Here is a 20,622-nt window from a genome sequence, read left to right as displayed (position 1 = left end):
TCCTAGTGGACCTTCTCTTCCCGGGATGTGATTCTTCCAAGACCCTCCTGGAGTCCCCAATCCCAAGGATGCCCCTCTCACCAGCACTGCTCCCCTCCTCCACTTTGCTGACGAAGATGCCCAGGCCATGTTCTGAGCCCCCACGCACACTGAAACCCAGCTTCCCTGTGGGACTCTTGTCCACGGTGACGGCATTGATGATGTCGCTCTCATCGCTGTTGGCTGGAGATGGTACAGATCTCATAGAACCCTGATACCAACTCCCCCCTTGCAACCCAACCTCCCAAAGGACCACTCTCCCATGGGAATGAATCCAATTCCGCACCTCTGTGACTCTGTTCAGACTCAGCACTCTGGAATTTGACCAAAAAGTAACTAATCTGGGAGGTCATCTCAACTATCCCCCTGCCTCTAAGATGGTTGGCCCCTCCCTACAGACCAGGGAGACACGGTTCTCTCCTAGTCCGAAGAACCTCAGAGCAAGAAAATCCATAGCTTCACTTGTCTCCTTTTCTAGACACTCCACCCCATTCCCTGTTTCACCACCCAAAATTAAGAAGTTCTTCAGGAGGTTTCAAACTGAGCTCATCCTCTAGACTGTAAGCTCATTATGGGGCAGGGAACCTGTCTCCTCGTTCTGTTGTATTGTACTCTCCCAAGCGCTTAGTATGGTGCCCTGCACATAGTAAGCACTTAATAAATACCATTAAATGATTGATTGATGGTCTTCCCTCCCAGAACTCTGCTTCCTCCTGCTTTTCCTATCCCCATAAAGGCTCTGCTAATCTCCCATTTCCCCACTCTCATAACCAGGAGACATCTTGGACTCACCTCTCCTCATTCATCCTTCACATCAACTGCTGACTCTTCCTCAGATTCTCTCCACTCCTCTCTGGCCCAGACCCCAGACACCTCATTTCTGGATTATTTGCTGGTTTTCCAGCTGCCCGCTGTTTCTGGCTGCTTGTCATTCCTGCTCAGCCCAGAGGAGCTGAGGGCTTCACCCTCAGAGGATGGGATGGATTACATGCTCTCGCCTTAAGAGGATTTCTAATTTCCCCACCTTATATCCCCCGACCATCATTATCTACCCACAACCACCAAAAGCACTTATGTACATAGCTTTATAATCTATTACTTCCTCCTGCCTAGTCACCATTCTGGGGGCCTATTCACAAGGGTAGCTCTCTCTCTGCCCTCACCCAGCACTGTGGAGGAGTCTGTGCCGCTATCAACATTCTGTCCCTCCTGAGTCACACTGTGTCCCTCTAGACTGTAAATTCATTGTGGGCAAGGGATGTGCCTGTTAATTGTTATACTGTACTCCTCCAAGTGCTTAGTATAAGGCTCTGCATACAGTAAGCACCCTACGAATACAACTGACTGAAAACCTGTCTTCCCTCTCTTGCTGGGATCTAAAAGCTCTGCTTCCACTGATCAGTGGAACAAGTATTTAATCTCCAGGGACTCCCCACCAGCTAAAGAAACCTCCCAGAAGCTCCCAATTTCATGCTTGACTTGGTGGCACCAGCCCTTGACTCTCACCTCCTCAGGCTGGGCTGAGCACCTTAGTTCCTGGGCCAAGCTGCCCTGGCCACTGGAATTTATGTCAGGCATGGCTCAGAGCCTGGCTGGGCTGTTGCCAGTCCCCTCCAGGACCCCATCAGCAGCCTGCCAGGCCAAAGCCCCAAAAAGGGACCCCAAGGCTGGAGCAAGGAAGGGAGCTATCCAAGGTCACAGATTTCAATCTCTGGTCCTGAATTCTCAGCCTGAGGATGAACTGGGAGAGCAAGCGGGGACAAGGAGTGAAGAGTGGGGGACAAATCAGGAAGGAGAAAATAATAGTAGTATTTGTAAGCACTTACTATGTGTCAAGTACTGGGGTAGATTCAATATTAACAGGTCAGACACAGCCCCTGTCCCAGCCTGGGTTCAAAGTAGTGGAGAAAATAGATACTTAATCCCCATTTTAAGGAACTGAAGTGCAGATAAGTTAAGTGACTTTTCTTAGGTCACACAGCAGGCAAGTGGTGGAGTTAGGATTAGAACCCAGGTCCCCTAACTCCCAAGTCTATGCTCCTTCCACTAGACCACACTACATCCCTAAGGAAGGACTAGAAGGAGGTCATCAAGACCAAAGGATTCATGAATCCTGCTGAAACACTGCTCTACCCCTTCTTCACCTCCATCCTTCTATGACTGGTTCTGAGTCCCACATCCAAGACTAAGAATTCCTTCCCTAAGACCTAGCTCTCACTATGGGTTGAGGGAAATTGAGGGCTCAGCATAACCCCATAACATCCAATGCACTTGGACTGTTTGCAGCCCTACTATTCCCGCCACTGGCCATGACCTTCCCCCCATCTCCCCCTCCCTTTCTCTCCCTTCTCTTGACCTGCAAGCTTACCTTCAATAGGAGAATTGATGAGAATGACTCTACCCATGGGGGAGGCTGCCCGGAGTCCCCTGGAGGGGCCTTTGAGGAGTCGCTGCTGCTTCCTCAGCAGGTACCGTGCTACTGAGCTTGTGTCGCTGCTCAGGCTCTGGGAGAGGGAGCTCAGAGAGTCCAGGGCCAGGGGGTCAAAGTCGTATGCCATGGTGGACCCAGGCAGCTGCCACTGGACATCCAAGGCTGGTGTCTTTCTCCAGGCTGGCTCCTTGGTCTGAGGGCTTGGGGAGGAGAGGGAGAGGGAAGGACAGAGGCTCTTGGAGAAGTGTCCCACCTTTATCTTTCAGTGACTGGAACTGGATCACACTTACATTTTGGCCACTCAGGTTCTCTCCCACCAGGTGAAGGCAGCAGCTAGCATGGATTGAGGGGGCATGATCCTTCAGTCTGGGGTCAGGGGTCCCTGGCTGCGTATGGCCCCTCACTCAGGGGTCCCACCCAGGTGGTCAGCCAGAAAGAGCTTCTTTGGGCCTGGTTAGTGTAAGAAAAGAGGAAAGGGAGGGGTCAGAGGTCCTTCAAATTACAGTCTGGCATCGCCAAGGGTTGTGGGACTGGGTAGAAGGAAGGACACCCCATCCTTCTGGGATAACATCATTTCACCAAAGCCAGTACTTCGGGGAAAAGTGCAGCAGGGGGGAAGAGAGGAGAGAGTGGAGGGAGAGAAGGGGTTGCCCCAACCCAGCCCCCAATTTCAAGGTATATCCTAAAGCTCATGGATTTGCAGCTTTGTTCTCCCTGCTCCACTCCCTTCAGGCCAGGCCCCAGGCTGGGGGTGGGGCATCTTGCTGACAATCTCCTCCCCTAACCCTGCTGCTCTCAGTTCAGCCCAACATAGGCCTCTCCCTCTACCCCCACCCCACACTCACCCCCCAGAATCAAGTTCAGAAACAGAGATGACAGAGATGAAAGGACACCAGAGGTGACTAAAGGCCCATTTTGACTTAAAGGGAGCAGGAAGCAATGCCAGAGTGGATCCACCCTCTCCCGTATCCTGGATCCAGGCTGTGGGGACAGTGGCTCTGGCCTCGGGATCTTTCCTGGGGAGTCCAGAATTGGGGCAGGAGAGGGTGACTGTCTGGAGATGGTCCCTCCGGACCCTCCCTTCCCCCACCCACCACAGGTTTCTGACTAGGACCACTAGCTTGTGCAGAAGAAAAGGTAAGGAGGAAAGGCACAGGTGAGAGGGGAGCCAAGGTGGTGGTAGTTGTGGGGATGAGAACAGGGGGACTAAAAGGAGAAAAAAACAAGGACTTCAGAGATAGGGTTGAGGGAAAGAGGGGGGTTGGGGAAATAAGGGGGTTGGGGTGGACCTTTTAGCACCAGAGACAACTCCAACACACCAAACCTGGGTCACAAATACACCCAAATCAAGGCCTGGACCCCCTCAAGCTCCCTCTCCCCCCTTGCCACTTTCAAACCAGACAAGGTTCCCCAAATAGAATAGGGCTCCAACCGGGGCAGAAGAAAGGGTTTAGGAGAGGAACAGAAGCAGAAAGAGTCAAAGCAAAAAGCCCCTTCACCCGCTCACCTACATCCATGTTCCTCCACCGCCGGCAAACCCGCTTCACCTGGGTCTGAGAGCGTTACAGCCTGGCAGAGGATCAGATCCCCGCCCACCAGCGGGCCCTGGATGCACGGATAGGCCCAGCCTGGACAAGCCGAGCTCCACATTGGCCTTGGAGTCCGTCAGTCCCTTCCCTCCGGCACATTCTATCGGGGCCTTGGGGAAGCCGAGCAAGGCTAGGAAGAGGCGAAGGATTGTTTTCACATGTGTGGGGCGACCTGCTCCTCCTCTTCCCTCCCCATCCCCTTTCCCTCCCCCTTCCGTCCTCACGAGCCAGAGGGATGGATTCAGCCTTCGGTGGAGTAGCTCTTGGGAAAATTATCCCCCTGGCTCTCCCTTCTTTCTGTCCCTCCCCTGCCAATCAACTTTTGCAAATTAAGCCTGAGTTAGAAAGCCACGGGAAGAAAGTGAGCCCTGGGGGACAACGACTCTTCCTCTCCTGAGGATGGGAAGACAGGGGACAGAAATCCTGTTGTGGTGCCCCTCTTAGGTCCAAAGGGGGTCATCCTGGTTTATGGCGGTGGGTGGGGGAGATGGCAGACCCTGAGCAGGAGTTTCTCCAAGTCATCGGTAAACTGGTTGTAGGTAGGGAACATGTCTACTAACTCTGTTACATTGTACTCTTCCAAATGCTTAGTACAGTGCTCTGTACACTGTAAGTGGTCTTTCAGTGGTTAGGGTGAAGGGCAACCAGCTGGAAAAAAACAGATACATAACCCATCTCCTACACTGAGGGTGTGTCTTTTGCTATGGGCCTGTTCCCCCAATCAATCAATAGATCAATAATATTTATTGATTTCTCACAGTATGAAGAGCACTGAATGGAGCACTTGGGAAAATGCAATAGGGAACAGTTTGCAGTTCAACTCTATTTTGATGGTATTGACACCTGTCTACTTGTTTTGTTGTCTGTCTCCCCCTTCTAGACTATGAGCCCATTGTTGGGTAGGGTTCTCTATATGTTGCCGATTTGTACTTCCCAAGTGCTTAGTACAGTGCTCTGCACACAGTAAGCACTTAATAAATATGAATGAATGAATGAGAAAAACACAAAATAATTTGATAGAAGGAAAAAATGAATATGTAGATGGCTAAGTCCTCAAATAGGATATGTAAATCGATATATCCTCTAGACTGTATGCTTATTGTGGATGGGGAACTGTCTGCTAGCTCTGTAGTATTACACTTTCCCAACAGCTCCTCACATAGTAAGCACTCAATAAATACCACTGATTGATTTATATGTACAGAAGTGCTACATGTGAGAGTGAGTGCATAAGTATATAGTTGGTGCCCAAGTGCTGAGGTGGTGGTTTGGGGGGATATGGCCTAGAGAGGAAAAAAAAAATTAATGGGGGGAAGGTCTCCAGAGGGAGAATTGATTTCAGGAGGGCTTTGATGTAATAATAATAATGGCATTTGTTAAGCGCTTACTATGTGCAGAGCACTGTTCTAAGCGCTGGGGGGGGATACAAGGTGATCAAGTTGTCCCATGTGGGGCTCACAGTCTTAATCCCCATTTTACAGATGAGGTAACTGAGGGTCAGAGAAGTTAAGTGACTTGCCCAAGCTCACACAGCAGACGTGGTGGAGCTGGGATTCAAACCCATGACCTCTGACTCCAAAGCCCGTACTCTTTCCACTGAGCCATGCTGCTTCTCTATGTAGAGATGTAGAGAACTGTGCTCTGGCATATTGGAACAGGGAGGAGTTCCAGGCAGGGGAAAGGGGACTGAGCAAGGGATCAGAGGTGGGAGAGATGAGTGAGGCACAATGAGTATAATGGGAAAAGAGGGGAGTGGATAAGAGGGAAGAAACTGTTGCAGTGTCTTAAAATCACTGGTCAGAAGTTTCTTTTTGATGTGCAAAGGAATGAGAAGCCACTTGAAGTTTCTGAAAAATAGAAGGATGTGTGCACGTACACCTGCCCAGGAGGAAACCATGTCTGCCTCAGCCAAGACTTTAGGAGTGGAGCTGGCTGACTCTGGTGGTCCTGCCCCACGTAGCCCGGCTGGGGAGAAAGTGGGACTAGATGAAGGCTTGGGGAGTTCTAGCTGTGAGGAGGCTGGATTGTGGCAGGTTTTTTTTTTATGGTATTTAAGTGTTTAATATGTACCAGGCACTGTATTAAGCACTGGTGTAGACACAGGTTAATTAGGTTAGATATAGTCCATGTCCCACATGGGACTCACAGTTTTAATCCCCATTTTACAGATGCAGTAATTGAGGCACAGAGAAGTTAAATGTCTTGGCCAAAGTCACCCAGCAGAAAAGTGGCAGAGTGAGGATTAGAACTCAGGTCCTTCGAACTCCCAAGCCAGTGCTCTAACCACTATGCCATGCTACTTCTCACGCTGTTGGGGTGGAGGAGGAGAGGGCAGACCTCTAAACTGTAAACCTCAATGTCTACCAACTCTATTCTGTTGTACTATTCCAAGTGCTTATGGCAATGCTCTGCACCTAGTAAGTGCTCAATTAATACCCTTGATTGAGTGATGGAGGCGGCTCAGTTCCTCATTCCGCAGGTGCAGTGGCAGGGGGAGCGAGGAGTAAACAAGAACCAGAGCCAGCTGTAACTCGAGAACACGGGCACCGCTCCAGAGTCGCGGCTGCCCCTTGTCTTGATACCTGGATCATTGGTCTGGGGTTGCGGGGGGAGTTGCGGGGCCGCGGACTGTCGAGGATTAGCCTCCCACTTGTTTGGGATGCCCCTTCCCAAGCCCCAACCACCTCCCCTTCGAGGGATCGACCTGACCCCGCAGGGGAAGGGTCCTCCCAGCCCCTGTTCCTCCCCGGGCTGGGGTTAGGGTGAGGGTTTCGAAGCCCAGGTGTTGGTTGGCCCCGGAGGTCTGGTCCCCTCGAGGCTGGGGGGGGGGGGGGGGGGGGGGAGGGCACCGTTTTCCCGCGGCTCTGCCCACTCTGCCCCCAGTCCAGCGGGCACCTGCTTAGCGCAGGATCCAGGCCCACCTGGGACCGGCCAGGACAGCTGCAGACCGGTCCGGCCCGGGCTGGGGGCGTCTCCTCCTCCGGCTCCCGGCCAATCCCCGGCCCTCAGAGGGGCACAGCCCCCGGGCATCCTCCCTCCCTCCCTGCCCGTCCTTGCCCCCGGCCGGTCCCCCGCCCGCCGTGGCCTCGCGCGTCCATTGGCTAGGCCCTGGTGGCCCGCAGATGGTGACGCGTCGGGGGCCGACCGCGTCAGTGTGACATCAGGCTAGGGGGGCGGGACCGCCCCTGGATGCGGGGATCAGCTGGGCAGCAGAAGCAGCAGCAGCAGGGGAGACGCGAGGGGCACCGCTGGGAGCGTGAGTACCCGGGCACCCCTCATCCGTACTCGGGGGGCTCGGTCCTGGCTTGGGCTCTAGGCCGCGGGAGCCCCTGGTTCCCTGCCAGCCTTTAGGGCGTGGGCCCCGGGAGGATGTGGGCGCATATGCTGGGGATTAGTCATGCTGCAGGATTGTACCCAGCGCTGCCAGATGTCTCCCCTGGGCACCGCCCAACCAGGGCTGCAGATGTGGCACAAAGCGGATCTCTCCCCATCGTCCTCTTCCTCGCCCCCAATCCCCATCCTACTCCCTCCCCCCTTGGTCCAGAAGGCTTTGGAGAGTGTGCCAGCACCACGATGGGCCCTATCGTTCCCCAGCCGGGCCCTGAGTAGTACCGACCCCTGATACCTGGGAGGGGGGCTAGGGAGCGTTTCAGGGGACAGTGGCTAGAGGGGCAGAGGAGCTGATGCTGAGGGACTGATTGCTAAGCTTTCCCTCGCAGTAGGCCCAGGGTTAGGGCTGTGAAGAAATGCTGTCTGACTCCTTCCTCCCAGGACTCTTGGAGGATCCCTGGCTGGGGGTGAGGGAGAGAGTTGGGGTATGGGTACCAAGCAAGAGAGACAAGGGAGGAGGCAAGATGAGGGCAGGGGATGGGACCAAAGTTTGGGGAGGACAGACATGGGCCAGGCTAGATACAGAATTCGTGCCAGAGGACAAAGTGAACTTAGGTGGTGGAGTGGGGTCCCCTTCTTTGCCCTTCTGCTATCTGTCCAAATGCCCAGCAGCTCTTAAACCCCCTTCTCCTGCTGCAGAAACACTGCCATTGCACAGATTAGCTGGGCAGAGGGGTTACGATAATAATAATAATAGTATTAAGCGCTTACTGTGTGCAAGGCAATGTACTAAGTGCTGGGGTAGATACAAGCAAATCGGGTTGGACAAGGTCCCTTTCCCAAGTGGGGCTCACAGTCTCAACCCCCATTTTACAGATGAAGTAACTGAGATAAGAGAAGTGACTTGCCCAAGGTCACACAGCAGACAAGTGGCAGAGCCAGGATTAGAACCCATGACCTTCTGACTCCCAGGCCCATGCTTTATCCATTATGCCATGCTGGCCCCATTTGACCTTGGCAGCTCCAGCTACTGCTCCCTGCTACATCCCTGGAAGGGAACGGCAAAAGGGAAAGGGAACAAAAGCTCAGGCAAGGCTGAGCTCCGGAGAGAGGGTGGGGAAAGTGGAGCAGTCTGTATTGGGAAGTGTGTTTCCTTAGAAACCAGCCCAAACTCCCCCCTTCTTCCTTCTTCTCCCCTCCTCTTGCCTGCTTTTCCCATCCCCAAATCAGGTCTGTCACATGTGGCAGGAAATAGGTGAGCATCTAGGCCTCGGCTTTGAGGCCACAAAGGGTCTAATGGTGTAATATGGGGCAAAGTGGAATTTGGGGGGGGGGGGGTGTACATATTTGGGCTCTTGTACCCACCCAAGGCTGAATCTCCTCCTGCCTGACTGTCCACCCTCTGAGCTCTGGATCCACGTTAGTGTGAGCAGGTTTGATTCCATGGCACGTGGTCAGCCGTTGGGGACAAATGGGAAGAGTCCTAGCCCATGGACAACTTGAAATCCCCAGACTCAGCACAGAAACTGCTCTCATGTCTCCGGTCACCACTGGTTGCCCTTGGAGCTGTGCCAGCTTTTCTGAAGTTGCTATGGCAACAGTCCCTGATGGTGCCAGCAATTCCAGTGATCCCTCCTTGGGCTCAGCTGGGGGAGTGCAACCTTGTGGTTCCCTAGAAGTCACGCTTGCAGCCTTTGGGCCCCAAGAAGCAAGAGTCACTCAGGCTCAGATGTCAAAAGTTTAGCAGGTTTTGGGCTCATTCCAGTCTTCCACCATGATGGATGGTTCATTCATTCAGCTATATTTATTGAGCACTTACTGTGTGCAGAACACTTTACTAAGTGCTTTGGAAAGTATAATACAATAATAAATAGACACATGCCCAGCCCACAATGAGCTTACAGTCTAGAAGGGGGAGACAGATGATACAAATTAATAAGTTACAGATATGAACAATAAGTGATGTGGGGCTGGGAGGGAATAAGAACAAAGTGAACAAATCAGAAAGATGTAGAAAGGAGTGGGAAAAGAAGAAAGTGGGGCCTAGTCTGAGAAGGCCTCTTGGAGGAGATGTGCCTTCAACAAGGCTTTAAATGGGGGGAGGATAATTTGTGTGCTGGCTTAGGCTGGGTGTCTGCTCTGAACTCTAGACTGTAAGCCCATTATGGGCAGGGAACATATCTCCTAATTCTGTTGTATTGTTCTCTCTCAAGCTCTTAGTATAGTGCTCTGCACATAGTAAGTGCTCAGTAAATACCACTGATTGAACTCTTTTCCATCCCCAACTTCCTTAGGTTTTTGGCTTGAGGAAGGGTGGAGGGACGGAGAACAGAGTTGGGAATAAGGCAGTACATCAGGTTGAAGTGCAGTTGACCACCCAGGGCAGCTCCCAGGACTTGCCAACCCAGAAATAACCTCTCTGGTCTCTTTTTCATCTCTTCCCAATCTCCCCATGGTCTGGTGTAGGCACTTTCCCAGCTTGGACTTCTCTCCTATCCACTTCTAGATGATGGGGTCTTCCTGGAATACCTTAAATCCTGGGGTTTTAGGGTTGGGCTATGGGATTGAGGCCCTGACAGAAAGGACTTTGGCCCCCCTTTCCCTTTACTCGTTGGGCACAGATTCCTTACCCTCACCACCAACTCCTTTCCTGCCTCTATCAATCAATTGTATTTATTGAGCGCTTACTGTACTGTTAGTATAGAACTGTACTAAATGCTTGGGAGAGTACAATAAAACAATATGACACATTCCCTGCCCACAACAAGTTTACAGTCTAGATGGGGAGACAGAAATTAACGTAAATCAATTATGGATATGTACCTAAGTTTTGTGGGGCTGAGGCGGGTGGTGAATAAAGGGAGAAAATCAGGGTGATGCAGAAGGGAGTGGGAGAAAAGAAAATGAGAGCCTAGTTAGGGAAGGCCTCTTGGAGGAGATGTGGCTTTGAGGATGGAGAGAGTAATTGTCTGTGTGACATGAAGAGGAGGATGTTCCAGGCCAGAGGCAGGACGTGGGCGAGAGGTCAGTGGAGAGTCGCTCGGGGTGTCACGTGACTATTCCTCGCTGTCCCTGACCCTCAGGCCCCTGGGAACTGGGGGGTTTTGTGGGGTTGAATCTTCCCTTCCCAAGGCTCATGGATCCAGTGTGGCTTAGTGGAAAGAGCACGGGCTTGGGAGTCAGAGGATGTGGGTTCTAATCCTGGCTCTGCCACTTGTCTGCTGTGTGACCTCGTGCAAGTCACTTAACTTCTCTGTGCCTCAGTTACCTCATCTGTAAAATGGGGATTAAAAGTGTGAGCCCCACATGGGACAACCTGATTACCCTGTATTTACCCCAGTGCTTAGAAGAGTGCTTGGCACATAGTGAGCGCTTAGCAAGCACCATAATTATTATTATTATTATTACTTGCTTCCCCAGACCCTGTGGTATTGTGACAATCTGAGCTTCTAGTATATTCCCTCCCCAGAACTATTCTCCGATCCCAGTCCGATCCTCAGAGAATCATGGGGATGGGGTGGGGGCTTCTAGGACTGGAGTAAAGGGTGGTCTCCCTTTTCCTGATGTTTTATTCCTTCTTTCTGACACTCCCCTGCCCTGCTCCCCACCTCCAGGATATGGCAGGTGAGCTGCCCCTGGGCATCAACATCCGGGACCCCCGCTGGGACCAAGGCACCTTCCTGGGCAGAGCCCGGCATTTCTTCACTGTCACTGACCCTCGCAACCTCCTGCTCTCAGGAGCCAAGCTGGAGGAAGCCCGGAGAACTGTGGAGAATTATCGGTCTGCTGCCCTTTGAGTCACTGCCTCCTAGGGCACCCCAACATCTCTGCTGGCTCCCCTACTGGGTGGGGGCAGGGGGTGGGCAGAGCAGAGGGGAGCCAGTTGCTCTGGCTGAGGCAGAGAGTAGCTGGGAGGAAAAGTGGGCCCCAGACTCATTTTCCCTGGGGGACTTTTAAGGGAGAAGGGGAGGACAGTCTGGCTGGGTCCAGGATCTGGGTTCCAAGGAAACAGGCCAAGAGGCTCCTGGTGGTTGGGTGGAAAGGCTTAGGGGCAACAGCATGAGCTTGGGTGGCCTCTAGGACAGTCCAGGGAGGGGGCTGGGGAATCCCTGGTTGATCTGTGCCTCTAGGTCAGCGCAGGGAGCAAGGGCCTGACCTTGGGTACCTGGGGCAAGATTGGGGCATGGGTGGAGGGGGGGTGGTTGAGGTGGAGAGCCGCTACCCAACACTGTCAGTGCTTTTCTCAGAGGGATTGATAGATGGGGTGGGGGCAGGTGGCTGGGTGAGGGCCATTCTGCCTCCCCCACTACCCCACCAAACCCCAGGAAGGCCTCATCCCTGGGCTCTCCACAGGGCAGGGGTGGTGGCTCCTGGACTGACTGAGGACCAGCTGTGGCGGGCCAAGTACATCTATGACTCCGCCTTCCACCCTGACACCGGGGAGAAGATGGTGCTGATCGGACGCATGTCTGCCCAGGTGCCCATGAACATGATGATCACAGGCTGCATGCTCACCTTCTACAGGCAGGTGTCCCCCACCATGAGAATGGGGTGCCCACAGTTCCCTCTCATAGCCCCTTGCCCCATCTCTGCTGCACAGTCCCTCCTCCATCTCTTTGCCCCTCCCCCTCACCTGGCCTCAGGGGCCTTTTTGTTCCCTTTGCCTTCTGTGTGGAGGCAGAGAGAAGTAGGGGCTTGGTCATGTTCCATGCCCAAATAAGAGGCTCTCACTCCCCACTCAGGTCTCTGGGGGTCAACCTGGAGTGACCGAAGCCTCCTCACTCTCAGGGAGGTGGCAGATTTGGGTATCCCAGGGACCCCCAAACACCCAGGCCTCTACTGCTGTGGGAGTCTCCTCAAGGTCCCCAAGCCCTGCAGTGCTGATGCATAGGGCTGGTGTGACTGGCTCTATCCCTTCAGAGAAGCAGCATGGCTCAGTGGAAAGAGCACGGGCTTGGGAGTCAGAGGTCATGGGTTCAAATCCCAACTCCACCACTTGTCAGCTGTGTGATCTTGGGCAAGTCACTTAACTTATCTGTGCCTCAGTTACCTCATCTGGAAAATGGGGATTATGACTGTGAGCCCCACATGGTCAACTTGTATCCCCCCAGTGCTTAGAACATTGCTTGGCACATAGTAAGCGCTTAACAAATACCATTCTTCTTCTTCTTACTATTATTCAGGAGAACATCGACTGTGCTGTTCTGGCAGTGGGCCAACCAGTCCTTCAACGCTGTTGTCAACTACTCCAATAGGAGTGGAGATGCGCCCATCACAGTTGGGTAAGGGACCTGTGAGCCCCCAATCCCCACTCCCCTGCCCCTCCACCAGTGCCAGGGGGGTAGGTCCCTGACCCAGCTCCTCCGTTCACAGGCAGCTGGGAACAGCTTACGTCAGTGCCACCACCGGGGCCGTCGTCACGGCACTGGGACTCAAGTCTCTCACCCAGGTAGGATGCAGCCCTCCTCGATCTCCCCCTCTCTTTGAGGCCACCCCCTGCGGTGTCCCCTCTGAATGGGACTTCCTGTCTCCTCAGCACCTGCCCTCCCTGGTGGGGCGCTTTGTGCCCTTTGCTGCTGTGGCAGCTGCCAACTGCATCAACATCCCCCTGATGAGGCAGAGGTGAGTGAGGGCTGCCCCCTGAGTCTGTGCAGAGGTATGTACTTGCCTAGGCATCCTTCCCCTCTCTCTTTGGTCATATCACTGCCCCCACCTCCAGCTCCCTGGCTTTAGTATCTCTGGAACCAGGACTTCTGGGCAGGTGACCCAGAAGATGAACTGAGAGTAAGCGCTTAATAAATGCCCTCTTAATTCCTATTTTTCAGATTCTGGAGTCTAATGCTTCCTCTCTCCTCTTGCTCCTTTCCCTCCATGCCCTGCAACATAGGGAACTCCAGGTGGGAATCCCAGTGACTGACGAGAAGGGCCATCGGTTGGGGGAGTCGGTGACAGCAGCCCAACGTGGTATCATCCAGGTGGTGGTGTCTCGGATTGGCATGGCTGTGCCCGCTATGGGTGAGTTTGGGGTCCCAATTCAGAGGTCCCTGAGGCTGAGGGAGTCTGTGGCATATGGGCAGGTGGTGGAGAGGTTTGGTTTCTCAGCTCCCTGCCCCTCGGGCCTGGTGGGGAGCGGGGATTGGTTCTTCTCCAGGAGGGCAGGTGGGAAAGGTGAATGAGCCCCTATTCTCACACTGCTGACTTGTCCCCCTGCTCTCCAGCCATCCCACCTGTGATCATGAATGAGTTGGAGAAGAGAGACTTCCTCAAGGTAGGTTTGCCATCCCTTTGCCCTCCTCCTGGACTGAAGGAGTGGAAAGGGATGGCTTTGGAGCTGGGCTGACCTTCGGTAGGCAGAGAGTACTGTCAGAAAGTGGCAGGGAGAGGGAGGGCCTTCCTCCCTCCCTCCATACAAGGGAGGCAGGGCTCTCCTCTCTGATCTGGGAGTGGAGCCCCTCCATTATGTCCTTGTCTTTGCTGACAGCGCCGTCCCTGGCTCAGTGCACCTCTACAAGTGGGGCTGGTGGGGCTCTGGTGAGTATTTGTGGCTTGGCTCCTGTGCTGGGGTGGGGAGGCAGGAACCTCCAGGCTCAAACCCAAGCAGAGAGGGGGGGGAGTGGGGGCAGTGCCCCCAGGATCTAGTGCCAAGCTCCCCTCTCCATTTTCCTTCCTCTTTCAGCTTGGTGTTTGCCACCCCACTCTGCTGTGCGCTGTTCCCCCAGAGGAGGTAGGTGTATCACCCCACACCCTCACAGAAAGCCAACTCAAGACCCTCCCGTCCTCCCTCCAAACCTAGGCCAGAGGCTGGAGTGAGGGGCAGGAAGAGCAGGAGGGGGCTGTTGGCCCTCTGCTGGGGAGGGTCTGGCCAAGCCATGGTGTTGGCCCACCTTCCGCTGTTGGAAGCCTGGATTCTCCCCAGGGAAGCCCCTTCCCCAGCCCCTCCCTGCTGCTCACAGCTTCCCCCAGTTCCCTGAGGTTTCTCCCTGTGTCCATCCTCCAGCCCCTGCCACGTTGTCCCACCTAGGGCTGACCATCCCTGGAAGGTGTAGTCAAAAGAAACTGACTGCCTTTTCCCCTCTGCAGCTCCGTACGGGTGAGCCAGCTGGAGCCTGAGGTCCAAGCGGAGATCCGTGAGAAGAATCCTGACATCACAGTTGTGTATTATAACAAAGGCCTCTAAGGGAGTGGGCAGGGAGAGGAGTCTGGCTCAGAGCTCCTGCAGGAACAGGGTCCCCCACCGCTGTTCTCTTGTCGAGCTGGCCCCTCCCACGAGCTGCTGTTTAACCCTAGGATGGCCCCCACTCCTTCAGCCCGGTTGGTTCCTCCCCCTTGCCTCTGTTCCATTTTTCCCCAGGGCCACTCCTCGCAGCTCAGGGGACTGTGGCTGTTGGCAGAGGGAAGAGCTTGGTGCTAAGGTGCAGGGGGGCTCAATCCAGTCCAGCTGAGCTGCCCCATCCTCTATCCTCCTCCTGGATCCAGCCCCAGAGCCTTCCCCAACTGCTTTGTCATGAGGAGTCGGGTAGAGCTGTCTTGGTCATCACCGGATCCTTAGCTGGAGGGGGCAGGTACTCAGGGTTTGGCTCTGGGTTGGGAACGGGATGACCAATTTCCTATTCCCCAACCTTAACCCTGGTCCACATCCTGCTGCTTCCAACTCCAGACTGGTGAGGGAGGGCTCAGCTGCTACCCTTTCTGAGACAGCCTGGGACAGCTCCCTGAGGGTTGTTCAAGTTCAAGTTCCCTGCAACCATGTTCATTTTGCCATGCCTCTGCAGTCCCTGAACCCCAAGACTTCCAGGGCCCAATGAACTGGGGAGACACTCCATGGCTCTGGGCACAAGCCCTCCCCACCAGCTGTTCCTCTCGCCTCAACCCACCTCTCCAGGACTGTGCCTCTTTTTGCTTTTTCGTACTAGAACAAACCCCTGATGCTCTGTGTTTGTGCATTTGTTCTGGGGTCTCAGTCTCAGGGGACCTTTTGACTAGACCCTACCCCAGCACCCAAGTCCCATCTTACAGCTCAGCAGGAACAGAGAATGAAAGCAGAGGGTGTTTTTTTTTTTGTGTGTGTGTGTGTCTGTCTGTCTCCAACCCCAAAACTTGTAATTCTGGGGAGGAAAGTTTCCCTTCAAACTAGGGGTGGGTGGAAGGGAGCAGGCTTCTGAAAGACAGCACTGCCATGTTTTCTGAGCTCCTGAGCCTCACAGAAATAATTTGGAAAAACCTCACAGGACTTACCCTTACCCTTCTCCCCTCATACTCCCCCCTATCCCCCACACCAAACCCACTTGACTTGGCCTGGGCCCCAAAAGTGACCCTAAGATACACAGTTGAAGATGGTTTATTCCTTGGCCCCTGGGTTCAGGAAAGGGCTTCGTGAGGGGAGAAGGTGGGAGCCTGTGTATTCTCTCCCACTGCTTAGTACAGTGCTCTCAACACAGCAAGTACTTAGTAAATACTATTACTACTCCTCCGCTCTACCTCGCACCCCTTCACTCTACTGCCACTGCACCAGCAGGAATTCCAGAAATACAACTGTTTTCAAATAAACTTTTCTGTCTCTTGCACCTTGTGTGGCAATGCCTTTGTCCCCTGTTCCAGGGTGCTGGGGTCCCGGCCATATTAGGGAGGTCAGGGCTTTTGGAACCCCCTCCCCTAATACCTTCTTTTCAACTCACCCTAGAAAGGGACCCAGGCCATTCTGATGAATGATCTTTCCCACCTGGCCCCACCCCCTCCCCTTATCCTGCTCCCTGGAATTCTCCAGCATCCCCAGACAGAGTGATGAGGACCAGGACCTAGGAAAGCCAGAGAGGGAACACAGAGACTATTTAGCAGAGGTGGTAATAAAAATAGTAATAATTACTGATATTTGTAAGACTCTACTATGTGCCCCATGTGAGACCTGATTATCTAGTATGTCTAGGCTGTAGGCCCATTGTGGGCAGGGACTATGTCTATCAACTCTGTTGTACTCTCCCAAAGCTTAGTACAGTGCTTTGTACATAGTAAGTGATCCACAAATGCCACTAACTGAATGATGTGCCAAGCTTTCTGTTAAGCACTGGGGGTAGATTCAATACAATCAGATCCCTGTCCCACACAGGGCTTGCAGTCTAAGGGGAAAGTGGCATAGGAACTGAATCCCCATTCTGCAGATGAAACTGAAGCACGAGAAGTTAAATGACTTGCTCTAGGTCATACAACAGACAAGTGATTGAGCAGAGATTATAACCCAGGTCACCTCATTCCCATTTCTATGCTCTTTCTACTGGCCCACAGTTCCCGAATTCCTTCTCCTTTGTGTTCCTGCTGACTAACGTAACTAGACAAATGTTGTTTCTTCTGTATCGGCCCACCAGGATAAGGGCAAAGCTGCTGAGAGTGGGTGAGGAGGCCCAGTAAAGAGCAGCCCGAAAAGCAGGGAGGAACCGGGAAGAGTTCCGGCTGGAAGGAGGGGCCACCCTAAAGGGGATCACCCTGGAGGGGAAGGGGACTTCTGCCAAAGTTTAATGGAAACTAAACAAAAGCAAGGGAGGGCCGGCCCCTCCCTTGGAAGGGAGGGAGGGATCGGGGCGGGGGCTGCCTTTGGAACTGTTCCTGTCTCCCGAGGCTCCCCTGGGCAGGGGCACACCCTTGGGAGCTGGGCGTGTAGGAGCCTCCTGGGCTCCACTCCCAACACTCTTAGGATCTTTTCCGGGCCCCGGCCCCTTCTCCACGGGGCACAGAGTTCCCCCTTTCCATCCCTGGACTCTCTTTCTGCTTTCTCTTCTATGGGTAAATTCAGGGGCCTTTGTTTTGGAAAAGTCCCGCTGGGTTCACCCTCATCCTCAGACCCCCATCCAGGGAGAAATGGGCTTCCGCTACAAGGACCACACCCGCCTCATCCCAACACACACTCTCCCCTTCACCTCCCCGGAGACTTCCTCCTCTGAGTGATGTGAGAGAGAAAATAACTGCGTCGTTCTTCTGTCGGTGCAAAACTGAAACTGTTGACTTTCTAACAGTTGCAGACATCTCTAAATTCACGCCTTCTTTCTCCCCGCGAGCTCCTCCTCCTCCTGCAGAGAATCAGACGTGCCAGCAGAGGGCACTCTGAAATCAAATACTCTGCACTAACCACTCCGGCCTCCACGTCACCCTACCCAAGGAATCTCACAAATCCCTGGGGGAAGCTAGGCATTTCGGGCCGGGCCGGGGGAGAGTTTCCCCTAAACTTCCGCTTTGCTCTCCCCACTTACTTTCCCCTCAGGCTCACCTCTTGTGTCCTCCTTCTCCCCTTTCCCTACCTCTTGCTCACTGACGGCGAACAGAGGCGGGGGAGTAGGAGGAGAATAAGGTGCCATCATTCTTTCTGGCTTTCTGTCTGGTTTCTGTCCACTTCCTTCTTGTTGATGCTGCTACCTGGTTCCAGGCCGGTGGCCATCCGGATGGGTTGGGGGGGAGAAGAAAAGAAAGGGGAGTGGGCAAGGAGGTTACAGTCAGGCTAGGCTACTTGCTCTGAGGGAGGCTGGACTGTCACCCGTTAGAGATAAGCAGTGGTCATTTCCGCGAGTTGATCCTGAAGCGGGAGGCAGCCTTCGCTGGGAGTACAGTGACCCCTAATAGCGCTGCAGAGAGCTGGTCCCCTTTAACCACGCCCCCTCCTGCTGCTTGCTCCTCAACCTAACCCCCACCTGCTGCCCCCCCTAAAAGGGTCAATCATGTCCAAATTCAGACCCCATCCCATTTCTGACCCCAATCCCAACCCAAACTCCTGCTCCAATCTCAGCTCCTGACCCCAGCCTATCTCCATACTCACTCTTCTTTCTTGCCCCTGTCCTTTGCCCCACCTCCTATGGCCACATAGCCCTCTACCTCCCTTGCTAAGAACCCAGCTCCAGGCTGGGTCCAGAAACTAGGGCTTTGACTCCTCCAGGATCTGGGAGATCATAAGATCAGGCCAGTGTCCTTCCCTCAACAACTTGGAGAAAGTGGATGATGAAATAATAATACATGTGGAATTTAAGCCTCCCTTGGACTGGAGGACAGCCATTTCATGTGCCCACTGGGGCTGAAATTTAGGATCTCACACTGGCCTTTTCAGCCATATGCACTCATAGGTGAATTCCAACAGTAGAGCATTCAGTTCCATCAGTAGAGCATTCTTTGAGTAAGAAGGACCGCTATGTATACTAAACATTGGGATAGATACAAAATAATCAGGGGGGGTACAATCCCTGTCCCTCCTGGAACTCACAGCCTAAAGAAAAAGGAGAAAGGTATTGAATCCTCAATTTACAGATGAGAAAACAAATTCTAAAAAGTTAAATGACTTACCCAAGGTCATAAAGCTTCTCAAGGACAGGGATTTTGTTTCTTGTCTCATATGTGTTCCCAATCACCAGTGCTGGGAATTAAAATGATGATGGTGGTGGTCGTGGACCTCCATCTTGATCGTTGGATAAATCACCTAATACCCCTTAGTTTCCCAGTAACCCACTCAGGACCTCTATTCCATGAATGAATATTCTATGAGGACCTCTATTCTATTCCAAGCTCCTCTTTAAGCTACTTCCTTTCACCCTGCACTCTTCCCCAGGAACAGATTCTGTGTTCACTGACCCAAAAAGAACCTCCTTCTGCTGGTTCTTAACTCACTCCAATTTGGAGACCCCACCCCCTGCCACACAGCCCACACCCACCTGCTCATTAAGAAACATGACTAATCAGCACGGGGGTGACAGGACCTGGGGCTGAAGGGGCTGGCTCCCTAAATCTTTGCAACAAGGTTACCAGGGAGTGCTGGCCTTTTAGGGCCTCAGGCAAGGGGACATAAGGCAACCACAGTGTCCCCATTGGGCTGAGCCAACAGGCAGTGAGCAATTGGTCCAATAACTTGCTCTGGCCCCATACAGTGGGCGGCAGCTCCTTCAACTCCCTTTTAATGCAGAACCCCTGAAAGCCCAGCAGAGGATTAATCACTGTGCTCAAGTGAGATTAAGAGCAGGTGGAGGGAGTAGAAGTAGCCTTCCCTGAGTCAAGGCCATCCAGAGAGCCTTACCTAGGAACAAGGACAATGCAAGGGGGCCCATTCTATTCCCATCTCTCCCTGGCCTATCTCCCACTCCCTTCCCTACTCCTATCCATCCATGCTCCACTTATCACCTACCTTCCCTGTATCAATCACGCCCTGAACCATTTCCCCCTTCCTCAGGCTTTTCCTCTGTCCCCCATGCTTCCCCAATCCCTTTCAGATGAGGGATAAAAGTACCATTAACCCCCTAAACGATGATACACATGAGCTTCTAGCAATGACTATTAACGGTGCTCCCCACCCAACCACACCCATTGTTTTTAAATCGACGCCAACCCCCTGGAAATCCACGCAGAGATGCCTGTGATTTCTCCCTCCCCCTTCCAGTTTTTCCCCTCCATGTACTTGCTTCCCTACCTATCCAGAACTGCAGTGCCTCTGTGGGGCAGCAAAGTGGCAGGGCACCAGCATCCCACTCCCCCAAACCCCTTTCCTCCTCCATCCCTCCTGACCTGTTTCCCTAGAGCTGATCAGAGAGAATGGGACTGGGGGTGGGGGGAACCATGCTCTGCCCTGGTACCCACTGGGTGGTGTTTGTCATATTTTGGGGGGGAAAGTCCCTCACTCTCCTCTTTTCCTAATTTGCAGTGGTCACTCTGGGTTTTAGGGTGATGGGGGTTAGCCACTGCTCTGGGAAGGATCGAACATCTCCTCTCCCCTCTATTGCTGGCTAGGTAGATCCAGTTTGGGGGTCAGTAGGTGGCCAAAGTTGACTGCAGCGCCTGGTTTCCTGCAGTGACCTAACAAGGTGTTGGCCCCCTGGGTCCCTGGCAGCAGCTACCTGCTCCAGGAAACTTCCTGCTCCTGTGACTGCAGACAGCTACAGTGGCTCCAGGAAAAGAAGTAGCAACAACTAAGCCCTCCATCCTCCCCTCTCACTCTTTCTTTCCCCATCTTTCCCCTTACCCCCTTTCTCATCTTCCCTACCTCCCTCTTCCTAGGTTTGGCTTTCTTTAGCCCCTTCCCCCATGCCCTGGTCACCTGACCTGGGGTCAGAGCCACTGAGCAGGGCTCATTATGGTACTGTTGAAAATGCTTGTTGTAATGGGGTGTGTTCGTGAGCAAGGAGAGGATGTTAGTGTGTGACCCATCCTGGAGGAGTAGGGACAGACAGGCATTCCTGGGTTTTGAATTTTTATGTACTTAAGTGTTGACTGTGT

General features: G+C 53.4%; 2 protein-coding genes across 2 annotated transcripts in view; one reads left to right on the top strand and one right to left on the bottom strand.

Annotated features, from left to right (window-relative positions):
* The window catches only part of PDZD7 (PDZ domain containing 7), a 28,395-nt gene extending 25,516 nt beyond the window's left edge, over positions 1–2,879 (bottom strand). Inside the window, exons 1-3 of the mRNA XM_038757742.1 lie at positions 2,761–2,879; positions 2,408–2,670; positions 82–222 (exon numbers count right to left, since the gene is read on the bottom strand). Coding sequence (XP_038613670.1) covers positions 82–222; positions 2,408–2,597 — 331 coding nt within the window. The 5' untranslated portion in view covers positions 2,598–2,670; positions 2,761–2,879. The remainder of the gene's footprint in view (positions 1–81; positions 223–2,407; positions 2,671–2,760) is intronic.
* Positions 2,880–7,258: 4,379 nt separating this feature from the next.
* On the top strand, positions 7,259–15,953 carry SFXN3 (sideroflexin 3). The gene is made up of 11 exons (XM_038758508.1): positions 7,259–7,315; positions 11,004–11,170; positions 11,743–11,913; positions 12,573–12,671; positions 12,763–12,838; positions 12,926–13,011; positions 13,277–13,404; positions 13,608–13,657; positions 13,871–13,920; positions 14,066–14,113; positions 14,470–15,953. The coding sequence occupies exons 2-11, from the start codon at positions 11,007–11,009 to the stop codon at positions 14,564–14,566; spliced, it is 969 nt and encodes a 322-aa protein (XP_038614436.1). The 5' UTR covers positions 7,259–7,315; positions 11,004–11,006; the 3' UTR covers positions 14,567–15,953.
* Positions 15,954–20,622: the final 4,669 nt, after the last annotated feature.

This window comes from Tachyglossus aculeatus, chromosome 16 (assembly GCF_015852505.1).
Source record: "Tachyglossus aculeatus isolate mTacAcu1 chromosome 16, mTacAcu1.pri, whole genome shotgun sequence".
Taxonomy (NCBI): Eukaryota; Metazoa; Chordata; class Mammalia; order Monotremata; family Tachyglossidae; genus Tachyglossus; species Tachyglossus aculeatus.
Note: the sequence above shows the minus strand (reverse complement) of the source record. Positions and strands in the feature narration are given on the sequence as shown.